Below are 23942 nucleotides of genomic sequence, written 5' to 3' on the forward strand. Positions count from 1 at the left end.
ATTTAGATCAGTTTGTTGAAGCAGAAATTGTTGTGTAGAAGAAAAGTAGAGACAATTGCTTGTTTTGCTGTCGCAAAAGTAAGATCGGGGCTGTCGATCCCGGTTTCTGTGTTTGGTGTAGTTCATCGTCACGGCAAAGTTGTAAGTTTCTGTTTTTTTGTTTTCTCTTTATTTACTCAATTAGGCTCGAGTGGAGGAGTCTAGCACAGCTATACTCAACGGGAGGCCCGCGGACCGCCTGTGGCCCATTAGGCTCTTTTGGTTAGCCCGCCTGGTCCATTTCAATTTTGTATGAGTAACAATCACGAAAACATACGAGATAAGTTTGATAACATGAGATGAGAATAACGGAGTTTAACACATTACACATTACACATCTAGACATTAGTTGTCTAGAAAAGTGGTATTAGTAGATTAAATATCTTCCGATAATTAGGGCTAATCCTGAATAAAAATCAAAATATCAATATGAAAATATTAATATGAAATCATTACTTTTTTTTTAAATAAGACTAAAATAAGTCTTTCAGTAATGATAACAAATCAAAACAGTCTGTCACCGTTTTCTATGAAATAGTTTTACCGTTAATATTTATTTTAGCTATGAATAAATTTTGATGGTTTGCATTCCCATCGAAGCGAACATTGTTAATTTTTTTCAGCAATTTAAACGGTTCCCATGAATGATTTAGCCCTTTAACGGGTACCGGCATCTATATTGCCACCAACAATTTTATTAATTTCTCTTCTTGAACAATAAATTATCACTTCGGATCTCATGTGGTAACTTGTTCTGATGTCTAGCAACATGCCTGATTTTTTTGAGCGCGAAAAAATCAAAAACTATTCATTTTTGAGCCATTTTTGTGTTAACAACTCTCAATTTAGAGCAGCCAGAGAAAATTTCCCGTAAAGTCATTGAAAAATAGTTATTTTGCTGAAGTTTTCAATGCATATTAATCGTTTAGGACCTGCTGAGTCTGATCATGGGTTTTATCAGTTGTTCTTGTTGAAACTAACATCAAAAATTCGAATACAAAAAAAATTATAGGAGGTTGTGTCCAAGATACAACCGCATTGTTGACGTAGAACTACGCTGTTATTTTATATAAGTCGCTTGTTTATACCTTCGGATATTGTTCTGAAGTGCTGTGAAATTTTAAAACAACTGCTTAGTAGAATAATCTCTTAAATGTTTTTTCATTGTAAAATCAGTTGACGATAATTGATTGATGATTCATTCTTGCTTCGCAGAACAATACAACATCATATGTAGCAATTAATTTCATGTCAATGCATTGAAAATTTACGCCGAACGCTATTTCGGTGGCCTTTTTCGCAATTGACATAGACTCGGCTACAGTCGATTATATATATGTTGCACTATCACCATTATTCCACATCTCATAACTACATCAATAAATCTTTGGCACCAAGAGGAAACAACAACAATGACAACACGAGAAACACAAGTATCAAATGCAAGTATCAAATATCATGCTACATGTTATTTAGCATTGTCTCAGTGGAATTGCACCTCCAGGCATCGTTCGTACAACGTAAACCAAGCGCCAAACAAGCGTTTGCCATAGCACGCATACAGAGCCATATATTGGTGGCTTGAAACTACTAGGAATATTAACATTTCTCATCATTTTGCGTTATTCTCAAAAGAAACGATTCTGTTTATATTACTGGCCTCGAAAAAAAGTTGCATTACTTTCTCATGTTCGAGATAAGCGCAGCTGCCAGGAAGGAAGTTTTTCTACTGGCAAGCGAAACCTAATCACATACAACATTGCAGAACGACATTTACTTTCTTGGTGTCTAAACAAGCGAAATAAATCTTTTTTTTGTTAATATCAACAACCTCGAAAACAGTAGCATCGCTTTATTATGATCAAGATTAGCGCAATCCTAGTTGAAGGCAGTTTTGCGACTGGCCCAAATAACTTATAATATTCAAGTACGACATTCAAGATGCTTGGTATTCCCCAAATGATTTTTTGGCGCACAACCTTGATGTCTGCTTCGCCATAAAGTCAGTTTAATGCATTCATGCAATGTCAAAGGCACCAACGAAGCCCTTATGATGACGAAAAACGAACAATGTTAACAGTTTGGAAAAATACTGGATTATGCCACACAGCTTGTTCTCTGCTGTAACACCGATCGATCCGAATTCGCTGATGAGTTTGTCAAGAGCGACCGCCTTCACCACCAGCGGGGGGAGCTTGCTTTTGGTAGCTGCCTGGGTAACGGCGTTTACATTTTAGACCGACGCGCCGAAGCAACCTACTTCGCTGTTGTTCGATGCGGTATCACACTCGCGAAGGCTCGGTTCAGTGCGAGCGCCACACGACGATATCCAAGTTGGATTACCACTGGTGGGGTCCAAACTTAGATCGAGGCGCAGCGAAAGCAAAGTGAACTGGATTGCTCAACAGTCCGATGCCGAATGAAAGTTTGCCTCAGAGAGATCCACTGTTAATACTCTAGGCAAGTATTCCCCTCCATTGTTCTTCTTTTCCTTTGTTCACGGAGACTTTGAATCCTACGATTTCCCCTGCGCTGCTCGTCGATAAGTGGCTCGTTATTGACAGCTCTGTTCGGGAAAGCACACAAATGGACAGAAAAAATGTATGGAAAAATGGAAACGCTTAAAGTTTTCATGTATTTTAACCATTTACAAACCAGGAGATTCTAATGTATAGCATATTAAACAAATCTTAGGGAATTTCCGATTCGTTTAGTATGTAAATCGCCAAAATCCATTCGCGGCAAAAATAGTTATTAACGTTAACTTTATTTCATAAAAACGTGACCTGTTTTCTGATTTGGCACCCTTAATTAAAGACGTAGTTCTACGTCAAAATCATTTCCACCTAGAGTTTTCAGCTAGACGGCAGGTGGCAACTATATGACCACCAATTTTTTTAAATGTTTTTGATTGTTTTGCGTATTGAGAAGAATGTTTTGTGTATTTTAGCATGTAAACATGTCGTTGTATTGGAATTTGCGTTGATTATATACCTAGTTCTCACGGCCCGTTAAAGGGTTAAATTAAGGAAAATAAGAAGAATACACTTTTTCCTATCGTGTTAATGTGGCCGTGTATGCATAAGGGAGGTACAATATTCAAATATCACTGCTGATAAAACGGACGTAAATTGGACGCTTGAAATGCAATTGCAGTTTTCTTTCTACGGGCAATGTGGATAGAGATAATATTTCATTCTTAGCTCCCCCGTATTCTATTCATTAAGTATAAACAAGCCATTCGCGATTTCAAAACACAGTATTCACAATTCATCAATCATCTAGCTAGCGACAGCGAGTCTTTCGAATAACCTTTCTCAATACCGAGTGTTTAGTAGAGTTTTCCAAATTGGTCTTTTACAAGGCAAGAGGCGAATGAACTGAAGAATTTAAAAGCCTCTATAATTCGTAACATCATCATGATGATCATCATTCAAGTCGTCTCGCTTCAGCTATCAAACAGCAGTCTTTCTCAATGCTGATTTCACACACAATGGCTTTGCTCGATTCTAAGGAAGAATGAATGATAGATATTGCACTGTATGGTGCAATTTTGTTGGGGCACCGCGTCGATTTGTATGTCGTCTAGTAAAGAGTACCTCTGTATTTTTGCATCACATCACATTTAAATCTTTAGTTGGGCGTAAGTTTAAAAATTCTGTAACAAGAGCGTTACGTTTGGCGAGCAAAGTTTCAAGCGCTAACACCTCTGTCAGTTGTACAAAGTAGTATGTCAATCACTTCATTCGAAAGATGCCAGATGAATTTTTTGAAGGTCTTCGACAAAAATCTGAAATGTTGATGTGTTTAAATATTTGCCAGCTACTTTTGTAATTGTGAGAATCGCAAGGTAATGTCTGGGGGTTTTTAGTGCAGAAAATCAAGTCATAAAGAGAAGAAATGCCATATCCCTGCAGTGTGCAACTGAAAATATAAGTCTACTACAGGACAGACAGAGAGAGAGACAGAGAGACTTAAATTAAATATCAGTAAAATTGCGAACATGTTTGCAAATTTAGCATCCTTGTAATGATGAAAAACAAATATCGAAAAAAACATAGTCGAACGAGTTACAAAAAGCATCATTTTGCTAATTTCAAACCCAACGGGTTCCGGAGTAGAAGGGATCAAGGAGTCATTGCGTGTCGTTCCACAAACTAAGTACTAATACAAACGACACGTGTAATATTACGATGAGACGGTGAAGTTTCGCTAAAAATGTTGAGGCCTAAAAATATGAAATGAAAATACATGCCTGAAAACACAATATTCTTCAAATTGTATTTAAAATAAAACTGTATATTCACATCTGGCATCCCTGGTCGCAAAGAAGGAACACAAAGAGGCGAATGTTGTGAATATCGAAACACCAAAACCATCAGCTCGGCTTTTGAGTGTCGCCCGATTCTGACATTTCAGCAACAGGACACTCACCAAGGAGCTCACTTTTCTACTGTCAAGTAGAAGCTCACCATGTGTTAGTGTTGTGATAATACTTTTCTCACACCATTGGACTGGCTTTGGGATGGTCACCAAAGATAATCGTAGTATAAAATTTGTTGATTATCTTTAGGTGAGTATCATCGTTTGATTGTCATGACAAATCGCAGCTCTGGATTTGACGCTGATAAATGTCGTCTTCAATCGCACTCACCTTTGCTAATGAGTCAGTTCTCTCGTTGGCCGGAATTGAGCAATGTGAAGGGACCCAGACAAAGGTGATGATATAACAGCGTCTAATAATTCAGTCAAAAATTCTAAAGGAAGTACGGCGAGTGTTTTTCCGGTAATTGTACGGATAAATTTATTCTTTGTTGTCTTTGGATCTGTTGTTTATGTTGTTCATCCCATTGAATTCATTCAGAGGTGTAACATCAATGCGTATAAATAAAATCTGCTGGAGTGTGCTTTGATAGTTTGTCAGAGATTGTTATCATCTTGCTGATAAACGTACGCTTGTAAAGTAATCGTATGCATTCTCATTTGCGAAACTCCACGTCTGGCGCTGCTATTACGGAGAACGTTGCGTGCCCACCTATGAGAAAAATGGATCCACATTCAAATGAATATTTATCAATTGAAAAGCGAATGACCTATTCATTGGAAACAAATCTACAATTCAACCGATCAGGGCTTAATCATTGTCTTCTGACAAGGCCTCACGTGGTCCTAGCAGCAAGGGGCCCACTGCATGGCGCCGCCAGCCAGCAACAAGATTCTTCAATTAAAATATAAATCACGTTTCACGTAATCGTCACGGCACTCACAGCCACACGGACCCGTCGTACGGATACAATGGGATATATGTGGCCATGAAGCCCTTCGTCTAGCCGATGAACCGAGCGGATCCGCTCCGAGGGAAAATGCTTCTTGTCTGAAAATGAAGCTATCCATATCAATTTCCCACGCTCGATTTCGCATTCATGGCGAGCAGCAAACGGGCACAAAAAGGGAAAAACGCATACATACAATCCGTGCATTTGTTTATTTTTTCCATCCTTTTTGCTAACCGAAACATAATCGATTCGGGCGATTGACTCTCCGGGACTGCTCGGTTCGTCGAGATGGAGATCTAAATGTAGGTTCTATGCAGTGTGAGTAATCTGAAAGTTTCAAATATACTCACGATCCCGGGGATGTCGGAGAACCATAATAAATATATAAAAAAGTTGCTCTGCACTAGTCGTTTTGGTGGAGATGGTTTCGTTCTGCCAGAATAGACTCGTATCGTTTGGGAGGAACAGTATTTCAATATGCATGACGTGAAATGAACCAATTTATATTTGAGAATGCGATGCACAAGCATTTGGTATTCCGCAATTAAAGTCAAAAGTTTGGTTAGTTTTTTTTACATAGAAACAAATATCTTTTTACAAAAAATACAATTATTCAATGTATGCACCGTTTTGCACCAGAATCTTTCGCCATCTTCCGAGCAGGTTGAGAATTCCGTCCTCCTGGAAATTGTTTGGTTTCTCGTCGAACAACAGTTCTAGGTGTTTTTCGAGCAGTCCGAAAAATCGAGTCCCTGGCTTCAAGAGCATTTGGCAGGTACCTGGGCAAATGATAATCTACAAGTGTAATTTCTGGTTAGTACAGCAGGTTGGATAGCACATTCCAGCTAAGCGGCAAAAAATTGTCGGGTTCTCAAACTGACACGGCGTCGATCATGTTGTTTCATTCTGTACGTTTGCCCTTAATAATTGCATTCAATGCGATAAGTTGCGAATATTACTTGTTGGAATTCGTTGATTTATTGCTCAGAATACCGGATTCCTTACCAATACCAACTCTTCTTAGGGTGATTACTGGCGTTGTAGATATATTCGCCAAATTCGCTTTCACCCAGATTTTTCTTCGCTCTACATTGTTGTGAATAACCCATGTTTCAAAATTCGTCACAAATTGCTACAAAAACAGCGTGGAGATACTATCTATTAAATATTATTCGATCCAAATGTGTAGCATCCTTATAGCGTAGCAGTTCCATAACCAAGATGTAACATGTGCTCATGTAGAGAATCTGCTAAGTCATGTGTCGTTTATCAAGGACCGTTCTTACTCTGCGTCCCGAAATGATCATTCATTAGAGGCGGCACGAACTTTCTTGACAACCCAATCAAACGCAATCGAAGCATTTGTAGTACGAGTGACACAAGATAAAAACTGTTATTCCTGAACACTATGCGGAAGGAAACCCCAACAAATCCTCTTCAATCAATGTAATCTGCGAAACGAGCAAACACTCATAAAGAGCGAAATTGAAAAGGGCACTCAATTTAAGCTATATTTATCCAATTTAGGATGAGGTACACTATTCCCGAAAAGGACCAGCAAACGACGGATGGTCCAGCTCGATATGAAGTCATTAATTTTATTTATTTTTCCCACTCACTGTGTATTCGTCACGGGCGGGCAAGGGAGCGAGAAATCGTTTAAATTCCCCTGGATTATAAACCGGGGCCGTGTGCCATCCGTTGTTTGACGAAAATTGCGAAATGAGTAACGAACTCCTGCCGAAGTCACCGATGGCTGGAGCTTCATTTTCATTGAAAACGTTGCGAAGGTTTTATTTATTTTATCCTCAGCAATCCATAAATAAAAAAAATATTAATAAAATGCCGAGTCGGGTAGACTACCAGGTGCCACCATCACCACCTTTATGCAGTGAATTTATCCCACTCATTTATCTATTTTTCGTCTGTGCAAATTTAATAGCGTTTTATCTATGGCGCTATCGGCACACAGGGAGAAAGAGTTTACATTGAGTTCGGGTCTAGTTGTCATATTTTATCCTCGGGATATTGGTTATTCGCGACGGTGAAAATGGCTTTTTCAGCAGGATTTATCGATCGTGACTTTTTGGCAGACTCGTCAGCTTTTCCAGTACTCGGAGGAAATATTTCCATTCATTGACAGGGACAGTTTTATATGTTTGTGAAGATCAGCTTATTGTAATTGGAATTCTATGTGAATTGTGATGAATACGAAGAATAGATATGATATTTGATAAAGAGAGTTAATTTGTCAGAAGTTACATACTAAATATTTAGTGGGTTTCGATCAGGGTCATTGAAATACACTCTCATTGAAACATCATCACTCAATCAATAATGAACCTACCGCATTTCGAGTCCTTGTCCACCCTCACGCTCTGTTCACGCTCAATGAAGAAAACATATCTTCTACTCTGCTCTTTTCACTTCACGGACATTCGGTTCATTCTTTCATTTCATTCGTTCATACTGAAGTGAAGTATGGTCATCATGTTGAGAGCGAACGAGTCATTATTGTATTCGAGTAACTTTAGGCGACTGCGTAATTGTTTGTCCGAATGACAAATATTTCACTATTCTTGATAGATAATGTTTAGTTTGAATTTGGTACAAACAATATTCTGTTTGTTCTCTTCAATCTTCAATTATGATCAGTGGCAAACAATGGCAAACATTGAGCATGAAAAAAATACGACTGAAATATTTATCGTTACGTAACCATGAACTGACAATTTTGACGAACTGATAGAGAAAAAAAATTATACATCCATTAAATGAATATTTGTTTGTCGTGTTTTGTGTCAGATATATTTGATTGGTACACGTTCATCGTCAAATTTTATCTATTAAAAAGTGTCAACTACAGGGTTTTCCAACTTTGAATTCCGAAAGTAAATTGAAATAAAACACACTAAGAATTCGAATTTCGATGAAACTTTTATTTCAAATTAAAGTTTGGTTTATGCCATTATGTGTGAAATACAACATCATTCAAATGGGCTTCCTCGCACACCTTGATCCGGAACAGGTAATTTTCGATGACTTTTCGGCACATATGGGGCGGTATCTCGGTCAGAACTTCACGAATGTTATCTTTCAAATGTTCAAGAGTTTGCGGAGAGTTGGCATAAACACGGTCTTTCGCACAACCCCACAAAAAAAAGTCTAGCGGGTTCAAATCGCATGATCTGGACGGCCAATTGGCATCACCAAAACGCGAAATTATGCGTCCCTCAAATTTCGTTCGCAATATGGCCATGTTCGGTCATGTTGTGTGGCACGTGGCGCCGTCCTGCTGAAACCACATGTCATCTGTATCCATATCTTCAATTTGTGGCAAAAAAAAATCGGTTAACATGCGGCCATAGCGCTCACCATTCACTGTTACCGTCTCGCCGTCCTCATTTTCAAAGAAATACGGCCCGATGACTCCACCAGACCATAATGCGCACCAAACAGTGACTTTTGGCGGATGCAATGACCTCTCAACAATTACGTTGGACTTTATATGGATGTAGGTGCAAGTCCAAATGCAAAATTCGCCACAATGATGTGTTTGACAAGCCCAGTTGCTGAGCACGCCGTGGAATCGAAACATTCGGGTCATCCCCCACACCGGCAGCAACAGCAGCAATATTTTCGGCCGAACGCACATTACGATGATGCACAGGTTTCACAATATCCGCTACGGATCCAATTTGTTCGAATTTACGCACTACATTAGCGATAAAACGATCCATATTGCAAAATGGCAGACATTCAACTAACGATATGACGCTTTGGTTGACAGCTATGTCAAACGGTTGTCAGCGCAGGGCTGTATACTTTCGGAAGCCCGAAATGGAAAACCCTGTATTTCGCTACGGTCAATGGGTACCCTTATATTCGAATGAAAGTTTCGTTGTTCATTCGAAACGTACACACTGGAATCTAATGGAAGTGGCGAGATGAGAGGTTGTGCAGTAAGCCAGCATAAGTAATCAGTTGCCAGCGGTGATGTTTTGATGGTAAGCGTGACTGTTTGCCCTCATATGTCTCTATGAACACCATTTTAATGTCGCACTACGTTCATCAGCACGGTATGTACAATTGTGGCTATCCACCGTGCATATTATTCCAGCTGAGGGAAATAATAAAAATAAGAAAAACAAGCCCCCCCAAATAAATCTTGGGTTTGCTCTAGTCCACCTCAAAGGGTATTCGTGGCTAACTGTGTGGCGTGTTCGTTTACTTCGCAAACGATCGAGGGTTCAATCCTCTACTGACAGTATTCCAATCGGCCTTTTCCAAGGCTAGAGTCGAATGAATTTGAAAGTTGAGGGCCCCTACAATATAAATAAAGAAGTCCATCTCTCAGTTTCGCACCAGCTAGTGAGCAGACGTCAGTCTTTCCTAATGATGATATCACATGATACAGTTTTCCTCGATATAAAGAAAAAATGTAAGATGACTAATCTCTCACTACAACAGAAGAAATTTCGCACGCTCTGGAAGGAATCTTATATGTTCCCTGTTTATAAGAAAGGCGATAAACATGACGTGCGCAATTACAGGGGAATCACGTCTCTATGTGCTGGCTCTAAGTTGTTCGAGACTATCATGTACGCTCATCTATTTTCTCAATCGAAAGCTCACATCTCCACGGATCAACACGGATTCTACCCGGGTAGGTCAGTGACAACAAATCTGCTCCAATTCACTTCCGAATATTTTAACCACCTGGAGAATGGCAAACAAGTTGATGCCATCTACACCGATCTGAAAGCCGCCTTCGATAGAATTGACCACCGGATTTTGCTATGTAAGCTCTCTAAACTTGGTGCCTCGGCTGCTTATGTGGACTGGCTCAAATCCTACCTTTGCGACAGGAAGCTTTGTGTTAAGATTAGTTCATATAGTTCAACATGGTTCCAAAACCATTCCGGCGTCCCGCAAGGTAGTAACCTCGGACCACTACTATTTGCACTCTACATTAACGATGTCTCAGCTCTATTGGGTGTTGGTTGTAGACTGATGTATGCTGATGACCTCAAAATCTATAACGTAGTCGACAGCCCAGATGACTGGGTTCACCTACAATGCCTGTTAAATCTGTTTGTCGAATGGTGCAAAGTGAACAACATGATGCTCAGTATTAACAAATGCTTCGTGATAACATTTTGTCGCTCTGCCAATCCGATCCACTGGGAGTACAAAATTGATGATATAGTTATTGAACGAATGCATCAAGTAACAGACTTAGGAGTTCGGCTTGACTCTAGGCTGACCTTCAACGATCATCGCTCCATAGCTATTGATCGTGCCAATAGATTGCTAGGACTCATCATGCGGACAACTAAAGAGTTCACTGACATGCATTGCCTCAAAACGCTCTACTGTTCGTTGGTTTGATCAATCCTTGAATCCTCGTCAGTGATTTGGAGTCCCTATCAAGCTACTTGGATCGACAGGATTGAACGCATACAACGACGATTTGTTCGTTTCGCCCTGCGCTTGCTTCCTTGGAGGGATCACATTACTCTCCCTCCTTATATTGATCGGTGCCGCCTGCTGGGAATGGATACCCTTGAACAACGACGCTCTGTTCAACAAGCATTCTTTGCAGCGAGGATTTTGAACGGAGAAGCTGACTGTCCCAGTCTACTTGCAAAAATGTCACTGAACGCTCCCACCCGGATTCAACGACGATCTCTGGAACAGATGCTGGCTGTTCCATTCCACCGCTCGCTTTTCGGTTACTTTGAGCCGATGTCCACTATAACAAGAGCATTCAACGAAGTGTCACATTTGTTTGATTTCGATATGTCTTCGACAGTGTTTAGACAGAAAATCCTTCGCTCTAGACATCCTCCACATCATTAGGTTAAGTTATATTCATTAAGACTATGAGTCAGATGGATTAATAAATCAATAATAATGACGCACACTGTTCAGTTTCTGAAGAAAAGCGAAACATTCCGTCGTTCCACAACTGTATGATTCTCATATAAAGCAGTTTGCGTAAAAATTGCTGCCCCGCTACGAAGCGATCACAGTCATTTTATAACCGTGAAGAAGTTAATACCACACCAAGTGGCGATGGCTACCACGACATCGAGCATATTGTCTGGTCGTGTATCCGGTTCCATGCTGCTCGCTCTCAGCTCTCTAGAGCACTGAGAGCAAAAGGCAGACAATCGGATATCCCCGTCCGGGATATCTTAGGTATCCGTGATCCTGATCTTCTGCTTCATCTATACCTGTTCCTCAGAAACGCCGATGTCAACGTTTAATGATGTTTCCTTCGTTGTGTCCCTGTTTCATATCCCTCCTATCCGATCTATAAACTTTTACTTAGTCGCGGCAATACATACACACACTCTTTATAGATACACGAGCCAAAGGTTGTGCAGTCCACTGATCATTCAACAAGAGCCAAAGGTTGTACCGCTCATGACAACTCTACACGAGCTGATGTTTGCGCCGACTAGTGACCATTCTATCCTGGATTCCTCGAGTCGAGAAGACGCACCACGCTAGATATGGGGTACAGACTAGAGGGCGTTGCTGATTAATGGTCAGCTGCATCCCAAAAGGAAGTATCCCGTGTCGGGCACAGGTACAGAGCATTGGAGACAGCAACATCACAATTACTAAAACACTTGTAATACTAACCTCGAGCCAACCGCGAGTAATCGGTTACATATTACTAACATAGTTATAAAGCAAACATTGTCGAAATATTGAACTCCCGGCCCCGTCAGGTTGACGCCATATGAGCCTTAATAAAAATATATATTTTGGATAAAAAAAAAACCAAAAGCTATGGGACTGTGCTCTCGTGCTATCGATCCAACACACACAGTGATGCGATTATGTTCGATTGAGGCACTACGTCGATTTTAATGCCGTCTGGTGAAAAGTGTTTCTGTTTTTTCGCATCACAGCTTTCTCAGGGCAAATAGTTAGAGTTAGTTTGCGTTAATTTTCTAGAAGGAATTTATCCACTGCTAGAGGGAAACGAACTACAAAGGTTTAAAGCCTCCATGTGAGCAACGAACAACAGTCAATCTCAATTTCTATTTTGCTTCCGTGTTGAACGGACGTGTAATTTCTTTTTTTGCTTTTTTGCTGCACTTTCAGTATATGCACAAAGCCTGCATAGTGCAAAGCATGCACTCACGCGCCGGCACAAAGCAGACGAGAATGATTATAAATTGTGAAACATATTCATTCTTCAACAAGCGAGCTGAGGTTTTTCTCGACGCGGAATCGCTTCAGAGGGAGAGTTGTACATGAAATATGTAGAACCGTATAGCGATTCTGATCTGTTTTAAACTTTTTGCTTTCAAATACGATGTGATAACTAGACGACACGGTACAATTGAATTGTGTTTGCATATGATTAAATCACACGTAGGCATTTTTGTTTTTAGGCATTGTCAATGGTGTTAGCGGTACAAATAAACAATCGTGTGGCTGCAGTGTGTGTCTAGAAGAAGAGATACATTGCATTAGCAATAAGGACATAAATTACGACATACGACGAGCTTGTTTATTGATCTCGTGAGCACAATAATCAATAATGAATCAACTATCTCCTGCTGATTCCATAAAACCACCCAAACTTTAAGCCCCTTTCAGGGCCGCCAAAAATTTCCACTTGAGAGTTATTTCAAAAAAAATTTATGCATTCTAAAGTAATACCAAAAGTAATGAAAAGTGAATGAATTATTGTAATTGTATCGTCGTGAGAGAGCTTGTGTGAATTCAGGAGTTTATTTTCGTGTTTTCAAGCTTATTAGTTTGCTAGGATAAACAATACTTTCCGCAACAAACTCACGTGTATCCAAAAAATCTACAACAATAGTCAACTTGTTTATAGCAATACCAATAGTATCAGCTTGCATCCGCTATCATTAGGCTCCAGATAGGAGACAAGTTGATCTCGATAGAGAGACAAAAAAGTATTGAGATGAAGATTTTTTGCATTGCATTCCCATATTTATCAATACGCAAACAAGTAGCGAGTTGGTCAAAGTGGACCGCTTGAAACGTATCTGTATCATAGTTAAATACATATCGTATCGTAAAATCGTGTAATTGAAGCAGTACGTGTAGTTGTAAAATCAGTCTTTTTCATGCCTCATACCGTATGACTCATACGGTATGAGGCATGATGTCGACGCCAACCTCTCTCAGTTTCTATTCTGTTTTCGCATTTTCGCATGACATTGTCATGACAAATGGTTTGCTTGCTTAAGGGGGTATTCTAGTGTAGAGACACAACTTTCGGACGTTTTTTCGAGCTCCGTAAAAATAAAACAAGGAATATTTTTAATATCTATTATATTAGGTACTCATGAAGAAGAGGCCATCTTTGATAAACAGAGGCCGCATTGTCTTCCATCAGGACAACGCCAGGCCACACACTTCTTTGGTGACGCGCCAGAAGCTCCGGGAGCTCGGATGGGAGATTCTTTTGCATCCGCCGTATAGTCCGGACCTTGCACCAAGTGACTACCACCTGTTTTTGTCCATGGCGAACGATCTAGGTAGTCAGAAGTTAGCCACAAAAGAGGCCTGTGAAAATAGGCTATCCGAGTTTTTTGCCAATAAGGAAGCGAGCTTCTATAACAGGGGTATTATGAAGTTGGCATCTCGTTGGGAACAAGTCATCGAACAAAACGGCGCATATTTGACTTAAAACAGATGATTGTAACTAATTTTATGAACAAATGAAAATTCAAAAAAAAATACCGCAGGACTTTTTTGACAGCCTAATATAATTATTTGCTCATCCATCTTTTAACAATAAAACAAAATTTGAATGAAGGAAAAATATTCATAACTAGAATAGTTAAGAGCTGAAGAAGTGAGAGGGTTAGAAAAAAGTTGTGCCATGGCGTACACGATTCCAGCCCTTCTGGTTATACAAAACAAAAAAAAAAGAACAGATTCTGAATCAGTGAAGATGCCGCTATCTCATGAACAGGTCAAAAACATCTTTTTTGACAAAATGTCGGCCGTTTGAAAAACAAAATGCGCTTTAGATCGTTTATTCTTACGTTTTCCTATTTTTTAAAAATAGTAAAATTTAAAAAATATTATTTTTTAGAGGTTCATACGATAGAGAGAAGTCCGCAGATTGTATCCATATAAATTCGACATGAATCGGTTCAGTAGAACTTGAGATATCGTGTACGCCAGTATGAAAAAACTAGTTTCGAGAAAAACGCGTTTGTTATGGCCGTACCAAGTTAGATACCGCAGATACCTTACTAAAACGGCTCTAAATCAGTAAATAATAGGATTTTCGATGAATCCTTTCTAGAGTATATTCTTGAATGCCTAAACTACAGAAATATGAAAGAAAAAAATTGATTTATATTTTTTTTTTCAAATTTCTAGACTAAAATACTGTCTTAATTGGTTTCTCATTGCTTTGCATCCGCTATCATTAGGATTCATTCTGAACTCTATTCCACTCATCCAATTTCACCATACCCTGATAGACTAAAATGAAAATATCGAAAATCACTTTGGCAGAAGTGAAAAAATCATTTCCATTTTTTGGAAAGAAATATGTTTCGTATGTTGGATGGAATAAATCGAATGTATTAGAGTCAATGAGCAGTCAATAAACTAAGTCCCAACTTTTTCTCGTTCAACTTCGTCATGTTCAATAAACAATCAATAGGGAAACCCAATAAAGTGTACACATAGTGCAATTTCACCCCAAATCAGCCGACCACTGACCCCACCATCTCCGATTTTTTCATGAGTTTTTTTATGATGGAAACTACCTAAAATCACAAGTTTCATTATCATATGGCTAATTTAAATTATGACTGATTTTTTAAGAGAGCGTATTCAATATCATTGATCTTTCTTTCAAAAAATCGTAAGTCAAAATCCAAATGTCTGATTGAAGTATGGTGTTTGACAACGTTGTTGGAAACTAAATTAATCATTCAGGAAAAATAACATTTGAAATATATTATTAAAAACAGGAAGTGGGTTATATCTATGGTATAACCGCAAGGGTGACGTAGGACTATCGTTGATTTAGAGATCATTTGTTTGAAGTTGAATCTGAATTCATTCTGAATGAATGAATATTTGGGGGACTTCGAAAACGAGAGCGTTACGTTGGAGGCACAAGATTTTATGCATCCAATATTGGATACGGAAATATCCTACTGATGGGGAAGAATATTCTTCAGAAGCTATCCTGTTAATTGCGATTGATTGAAAAATCACAAAACCAAATGTATTTGGTCACAGTGTTACATGGATAGAAAACATTCAAATAAAACTCTTTCACATGGATGTATTTTTAAATTCCCAGAGGAACTGGCAGATTATTTTCCGGATCTTTCTCGATACTGAATGGCATCCAAACGGAAAGAATTCCGTGCGTGTATGTGTGTGTGTGTGTGTGTAGCGGCTGCTTCGAGATCTTCCCGGGGAACCGTTTGTGGCATCATTCTCATCCTGATGGATTCCCTTCTGGCCTAAGGTGCACAAACAGGCTCTTGGTGACACCGTTCATCCGCGCTTTCATGATAAAGAAGAGCTTCACCACAACAGCGACAACATGCTCCAATCGCTGTTCAATTAGAACTGAGTGGATTTCCGAGCGGCGCTCGCTTATAACCGATTGGTGATTTCAATAGCCTGTTTTGAAAGCAATTTTAAGACTATTGAAACAAGTTTTTGGATCAGAAAGTAACAAGTATAGAACGCGTAGACATTTTATCTTTCGAATGAAGTGTTTATCATACCATTTCGTTCAGTTGTTTAGGAGCTATTAACGCTCAAAATCTCGGTCTCCGGCGTAACGCTTTCGTTTTCGAAATTTTGATTTTACACCCCGGTATAGAAATGAAAGACGTAGTCCTACGTCAAAAATCTTACGGCACCACTGTACGTCAAACTTTGTTAAATTGGAAGGGTTTTCTAAAAAAAATATACATATAAACTATTATCATATAAACAAATTAAATTACGATATAACGTTTATATAACGTTTCATCCTAAGACTAACCGTTTCGGAGATATAACTATTGAAAATAATGTTAGTGAAATTTCTATACGATGTCGGAACCTCAGTTGTAATGTCCAGCAGTATTTAGTAGGGGAAATGAGGTTAAAATGAACCAGTGCTCAAATTCCAATAATTCAACTAAAAACCAATCGATACTTCTTGATTATCCTATTCTAAGAACATATGAAGCTATTTAAGACACCCTGTTATGCAAAAAAGTAAAAAAAATAGTCAAGAAAAAAAGAAAAAAAATAATTTCTCTCACGGTAGCTACTCGGATGTAATTTTGCGCGCATCGTATTTAAGAAATTTCCCGTGAAATTTAAATTATTCGACCTGATATCTTCGACAAATTATCAGTTTGGACGACTGTTCACATATTCGATTAGAAGTAAACAGTTATTTTTTTTATTTCAGCGATTAATTCGCAATTCGAAATTACTTTGTTGTTTGAGGCAAAATGAGCCACCACTGGATAACGACTTACAATGTTATGTTTTCTGGAGCTGATATACCTTATCACATGTTGTCCTTCAGGGTGTTCCTTTTATGGCTTTGGCTCTGGGAAAATATGCCACCCCAAACAAAACCAAACCTCAATATGTGAAGCTTTATTTGTTTCTTACCACGTTTTTGTACGTATGAGAAAATTCTAATTACTACTTTAGGTGGATAGGCCCAGATTATTTCATGGATACCTACTTTCTCAATTCTGATTCAAAAGAAATTGGACATGAAACAACGTATAAATCTAGCCCATTTAATATGATATGCACAGGTGTTCATTTTACCACCACCCGGTGATCATTTAACCGGACACAAAAAAAAAGTTTGATTTTACTATTTTAGCTATAATATTCATCGAAGAACGAAGATTGTAGCGGTATGTGGACGCACTGAACGAGCATATTCCTTAGGGTGTTCATTTTAACCGCATTTCCCCCATACATTATGTAATATTTCACGAACATGACTTCAACTATATTCATTGGTTATATTTCGAGAACGGTTATTCTTAGGATAAAACGTTATATTTTGGGTAGCTTCCATCATGTGTACCAAGTTTCAATAAAATCGAAAAGGGTCGCGTAAAAAATTGTTGTTTTTCGGCTGATTTGGCGTGGAATTGCTCCATATGTGTTTGATGTACCTAAAAGTACGTAATAACCCAGTCTAACCGAGTCTGTAATCAGTGAACCGACGAAATATTCTCTAGAGCGGAGAACATGCGAACGCTCATACTTGACTTTCCTACTACCGGCGAACGAGAAAATTCTCCAAATAAACTTTCAGCTATATCATAGCCTTTCAATGTATCTTTACTTCCCTTTTCAAGTTCATTTTCTGTTCAATTTTTTATTGGCTATTCTCATTCGCATTTTTTCTCTGTTTTAATTTGTTGTTTATTCTGCAGATTCTATTTGCTGTTGTCAGTTGCAGGGTTCTTTTTGAGGTTTTAATTTGTATTTTCCATTTTCAATTTTCACTTCCAACTTCCATCAATATTTTTCATTTTTGTTTGCATCCATAATGTTTATTTGTAATTTTCATCCTTCATTAGTCGTTACCATGTGAATTCGATTTGAAGTTTTAATTTCGATGTCCAACATTCTTTGCAACTTTCATTTCCAGTCCCCATTTTAAATTTCTGTTTCAAACCTAAAATCAATTTTCAATTTTCTTTACTAGTTTATATTTCCACTTCTTATTCCCAGTTTTTATTTGACAAATCTTGATAACATAGCCTGGTATAGCCTAGCATAGCCTAGCCAGAAACTGCGAGTATGTAAGCATCTGCATTCTCGATCTTTTTAGTTCTGACCAAGGGATTGTCTGACCAGATTCCGCATGCCTTTCAATACCTTCCCCATGTTCAAAAGTATCAGCGCTTCCAATAGCGCTATCGAAACAGTTCCTATTCAACAGATAAAGGTTGTAACCTGATTTCCAGGTTCCTAAGCGACACACTGGTAGTGTGAGTCAAGGTCCATACATAAAACACACCGTACTCACACAACAGAACATACCGCACCTTGGCTAACTTGGGGCTAACCGGGGAGATAAATAACATTGGTCAGTGGGTATAAATTCATCTCCATTCTCTCCAACATGCCGTTACTTATGGAAGAAGCTGGTCACTCATCTTGGAGGATATAAAAGGAGCCTACAAAGAAAGGTGGGCACTCTGATTGCTGGAAGACTCAACCATCAGCATGACGGCTGAGTAGACCGAATGGAGTCAGCCTTCTTCCATCATCACGACGCTAAGCCATAGAGAGGACCGCTTGCCCGACACCAGAGCTCAGCCCAAATCAGCCAACCCGGAGACACTACACAATTTTACATACAAACACACACACATACAGTGAATAAATATTGTAAGTAGAAATCTTATCGTATTCATCATTTTATGGTACAGCTCATAATTCCTCCGTGTGGAGTGACTCAGAAATTAGTCGGTGGTTCCCAAGACTTCTGACTTGGACGTTCCCTTATAGAGGGCACTTAGGTCGGGTGACTAGAGCCTTCGTAACGTCCGAACAATAATTGAATTTTTGTCTCCATCTTATGCGCTTCCGGGCAAAATGGTGACAAGGCTTGAACAATTTTTGGTACCATCCTCAACCCCATGTGATCCTTGAATTCCATGATCAATGGTCGGTACTTGCATCAAAAGTCATATAGTTTTTGTACTGTTCCGTTTATTTTTACAGACATAGGTTTAAGGGACCCAAACTCTTAACTATATTTTTACTAGAATTTATTAACATGTTTCCTTAATTCGAATGTTAATAAATTCGACTCGAGTCGAGTTTGGAAGGATGACATATTTTCTCCAGGAAAAGGATGAAATCAAATGGTTGTGAATCACTATTTTTCCTAGTCCAAAACCATTACATCTGAGCGGTTGTGATGGATCGATAGTTCAGTTAGAACAGTGCGAGCCTGGTGCAGCTTGAAGCTGTCTCTTTTCAACACAGGTGCAGGCTACTTCCAATAGATCTGTATGATATCTTCCAGTTGACCAAACTAGAGCGCAAGTTGTCTAAGGAAAACTTGAGTTACGATGTTGTAGCACTCGGTGTAAGGCGCCGTGGCTGAAACGAGGTAGCCCGTTATAGTGTACTCCTTGTTTCCTTGTTGATGTCACTCCCGGCATACGTTATAAACGTTATGTTATGTTTTAATGGATGGCTGTCATGTCGGCTTATACTAGTAAAGAGAATTCAACACGCGTGAACCACAATTTGTGCGACGTTGTCGACGTCTTTCTGCTCGAATTGATGGAGTAGGAATCACGTTTAGCCTTCTGCTTACAAAGTACAATCTCTCGCTCCTCTGTTTGCAGCTGATACTCCGCTTGTACCAAGTGCAGAACGCTGTATTTCAATTTTAGTTTATCTTTTTTTTTTGATTTTGTATGAATAATCACATTCAGTATAACTATAGATCATAACCGCTTCATGTGTTAGACTAATTGAAACACATGATGCGATTAACATTAACAGAATTAACATATTTGAATCGCAGTTAAACATAATCGGCAGAAACTTCCGAAAAGCTGAATCTTTGCATCTACTATTTTATTTCGATGATGTTGACACGGGCTCAAAACACTAGAGCAATCTATATCTCCCCGTGGGTTGTAACATTTAAACCGAATCAATCTACAACGCGACTTTCGCTGTTTCGCTCGCTGAACGCAGTGCGCCTGAGCCGGTTTGGTGGCTTTGGTTTCATGGTGAAACTAGTTCACAGCCTCCCTGGCTCGGGGGGCGCGCATAAAAGAACAGGAATAACTGCAAAATGACCACGGAGATATATACAACTACTGCGCCGCAATAAGCTAATTCGAGGTAAACAGCAACAAACAGCGACTTACCGATATCGATGGTTCCTCCTTGCTGCGCGTTGACTGCGATCTTCGCCAGGGCCTCATTGAAGAGATTGGATGCGGCCGACGCACCATGCAGCGCCTTCAGATAGGCCTTGCCGGCACTGATCAGCTGCCGAGCACCGGGGTTAAACTTCTCGAGGATATTCTGCAGAAGAGGAGAAAATGGAAACACATTAGAGAGAAAGGGCAATGGCGTGTGAAATATGAGCGCATGTTAACGACAATTATGAACTCTCAAGAATGACGCACCATCAACGTGGTGTGTGTTCCCTTTTCGCACATTGCCATCATGACGATGAAAACACGCATGAATGATGATGTACATTGACGTTGGGTCATGATGAAGGGGTTGGTGTATGTGGGTAGATGGAAGGCGGGATATGAGAATGGTGGCCTCGGGTTGAAAAATATTATTACTTTTAGGTTACCGCGGTTGGTCTTGTGGGTTCACACTGCCAAACGGTGTGCCTCGACTGGCGATGGGTGTTAATAAGCTTGATGATTAAGCACTGAACACAAAGCGAAAGATTATTAGCGAATTAACGAGTTTCAGTATCATAATCATCATCATCGTCGGCATTTTCAGGGTTATGAACGAAGCGCACCGTGAGTACCTCAACAGGTGATGGCGCAATTAATCCAACAAAAAGTAGCCTCAAGGGTAACACAATGCTCGTTGATGCATTGTTTAGAAACATCATATAGTATATTGAATTAATCAAAACAGTGCATTAGATGGAAGGAGAGCTTTTTAGTAAGTGCACTTTCCTACTCTCATGTTTGGGATTATGAAACTTTACCATTCAGTAGATTCCCGTGTCCGAACAATACGTGGTGTTAGGGCTTGTCACAAAATCCGTGGTGAAAGCTTTGGGTTCAATATTCGATTATGCTGGGAAATGTTTCCATTGATGAAACCTTATCCCATTTGCATTGGTAAATGTATAATTCTGAAGATGACACAAAAAATGCTAATGTGTTATTCGGTATAAAGAATTCAAGCATATATGGAGTGAGTAGAAACACAACGCACGAATTCTCCTTTTACCGTAGAAGATTAGGTCTAGTTATTAGAGAACAAGCCATATTTAATTTGGATATTTCGTGAAATACACTCAAACAATTTATTTTTTTCATTATTCCCTATTCGTTGCTAAACCTACCACAATAAATCAAATAATCCTTTTCTACTTGCATTCAACGTTCTTGGAAATTTATTTATTTACAACACCAAGCTCAATTATCCCATGTTGATATTCTAGGCATAACTGTTTCGCCATGTATTTTCTGTAGATACATAATAAATTATTCAATTCAAGTAGAAGAATTTCTGGTTTGGAAAAACGAACTAATTCTCAAACAAATAAAACAAAAGTTTATCAGAACACGTCAGCAAATGCCTAATAACAATGAGATTCAACTGTCAACAACGTAATAATCATTATTTGTGCACTCAAAAAATGGGAAATACATCATCAAATATACCTTGAAGCAGTATTCTAGTCTAGAAATTTGAAAAGAATAAAAAAAAAAAATCCGTGATACTTCTGTAGTTTAGGCATTCAAGAATATACTCTAGAATGGACTTTTCGAAAATCGTATTATTTACCGATCTATAGCCATTTCAGTGATGCGGTATCTAACCTGGTACGGCCATAATAATGAAATTCAAACGCGCTTTCCTCGAAACTAGATTTTTCAAACTGGCATACACGATATCTCAAGTTCTACTGAACCGATTTGTCGTCTCTCTATCGCATAGACCTCTAAAAAAATAATATTTTTTAAATTTTACTATTTTTAAAAAACCGTTAAACGATGGAAAAAAAACGTTTTAAACTCCATTTAGTTTTTCAAACGGCCGCCATTTTGTCAAAAAAGATGTTTTTGAGCTGTCCGAGATTCATGCGATAGTGGCATCATTTCTGATTCAGAATCTGTTCGATTTTTTTGTTTCAGGTAACCAGAAGTGCTGGAATCGTGTACGCCATGGCACAACTATTTTTGATCCACCTTTCTTCATCAGCTCTCAACTATTCTCGTTATGAATATAATATATATTTTTCCTCCGTTCAATTTATATTTTACTGTTAAAAGATAGATAAACAAATAATGATATAATGGATAGTAAACATATTCTTTGTTTTATTTTTACGGAGCTCGAAAAAACGGCCGAAATTTGTGTCTCTACACTAGAATACCCCCTTAAACAATAACCTAAATACCCGAACACTTCATTCTTAACATCCGAAAAATATCACAAATAATCATTGTTTTACGACCTTCCCTTAAAAAAATGGTTGGCCACCGTGCATCCGTGGTACTTCTTTTTTTATTTATACACGGGCAAGTCGCCAGAATCGCTGTTGATTTTATTGCAGCGGTCGGAGTAGGCCAATCTGAAATCTTTTGACAGAAAATCGTTTGGAGACCTTTATCTTTCGGGGGTAAAAATTTCACGTTGATACGTTTTGTTTTGAAAGGGTTGAGTAGGATGGAACCTGAGAGAAGAAATTTGATTTTAGACGCCCATATTAATAATCCGTCAAGAAGTAGTGAAATGGCGAAATCGCTGAAAGCGGCTGAATCGACCGTGTATGATGTCCTGAAACGTTTCCGTGACCTACAACTATTCTTCGGATCGATCGAAGGATGCGTCCTAGTGGAACTTACGATCGGAAGCTGAAGTCGTAGGTATTGAGAACAATTAGGCAAACCCAGGACTCTACGACATAGCAAATACAAACAACTCTAACTAAAGTCCATCCGGAGAATCCGTATACGAGGAGGTTGGCGTTATTTCCATGAGTGAAAACAACCAAACTGGAAGATGCTGCAAAATCTGGTGGCCAAAAGACGCGCTCGAAAGTTGTACAACAAGGTTTTGACGAAGTACGAAGGATGCATGCTGATGGATGACGATACATATGTGAAGATGGATTTTTGACAACTCGCAGACCTGTAATTCTATAAGGCCAGTGGAGATGTGTTAAGTTTGTTTTCGCTGATAAATTTGCCATATCTTGTTTTCTGCAAGGGATTTGCAGCTGTGACCAGAAAACCAAGGTCACAAACGAGACAATGGACTCGAACATGTTTTGGAAAGAATGCCTGCAGGAACGCCTCTTCCCGTTTATCAATGCCTTTGATGTTTTGACCAGATCAAAACTGTAACGGAATATTACTTTCTGAAAAGAATAATAAATTATCTGCATTTTGATATAAAAAACATTGTTGACGTAGAACTACGTCTTTCATTTCAATACTGGGGTGTAACGAAGTGGTATGATAATCATCTCTTTCCAAAGATGAAATTTCTAAGCGTTATATGCTTCTTACTTATTGACCCGAAAACTTGTTTCAATAGATTAAAAATTGCTTGAGAAACAGGCTATTAAAATCACTCAAATATGTATATAAGCTGGTGCCCGTTCGGAAAATCACTTAGTTGTGAATGTGATGTGGCTAGAGAATGTTCTCGCTCGTTTGCCAAAACGCTATGCTTTCTCTCTCCCAAACCCCTTTTTGTTCTGCTATCGGTCTGAACGGAGATTCTAGTGAAAAACGAAGTATGATAATTCAATACGCATTGCGTACGAATAGTGAAATGGACTCTGGATTCGGAGAATATGGAATTTTGATATGGGGAAGAGAATATTTCACAATATCAATGAAACCGCATGGTTTGATAAAAGCAACA

The 23942-nt window shown here is 38.9% G+C and overlaps 1 protein-coding gene and 1 long non-coding RNA gene across 16 annotated transcripts in view; one reads left to right on the forward strand and one right to left on the reverse strand.

Annotated features, from left to right (window-relative positions):
• The window catches only part of LOC129780389 (zinc finger CCCH domain-containing protein 13), a 372838-nt gene that overhangs the window by 45553 nt on the left and 303343 nt on the right, over positions 1-23942 (reverse strand). For all 15 annotated transcript variants that reach the window (XR_008743905.1, XM_055788605.1, XM_055788603.1 and 12 more), the window contains one exon: positions 20228-20387. Coding sequence is in view for 14 of the 15 variants with exons in the window: in XM_055788605.1 (XP_055644580.1) it covers positions 20228-20387 (160 nt within the window). In the remaining variant the exon portion in view is untranslated. The remainder of the gene's footprint in view (positions 1-20227; positions 20388-23942) is intronic.
• LOC129780392 (uncharacterized) lies at positions 9-22308 on the forward strand. The gene is made up of 3 exons (XR_008743907.1): positions 9-141; positions 18473-18722; positions 22202-22308. It is a non-coding gene; the product is annotated as an uncharacterized LOC129780392 (long non-coding RNA).

Source organism: Toxorhynchites rutilus, chromosome 3, assembly GCF_029784135.1.
Source record: "Toxorhynchites rutilus septentrionalis strain SRP chromosome 3, ASM2978413v1, whole genome shotgun sequence".
Lineage (NCBI taxonomy): Eukaryota > Metazoa > Arthropoda > Insecta > Diptera > Culicidae > Toxorhynchites > Toxorhynchites rutilus.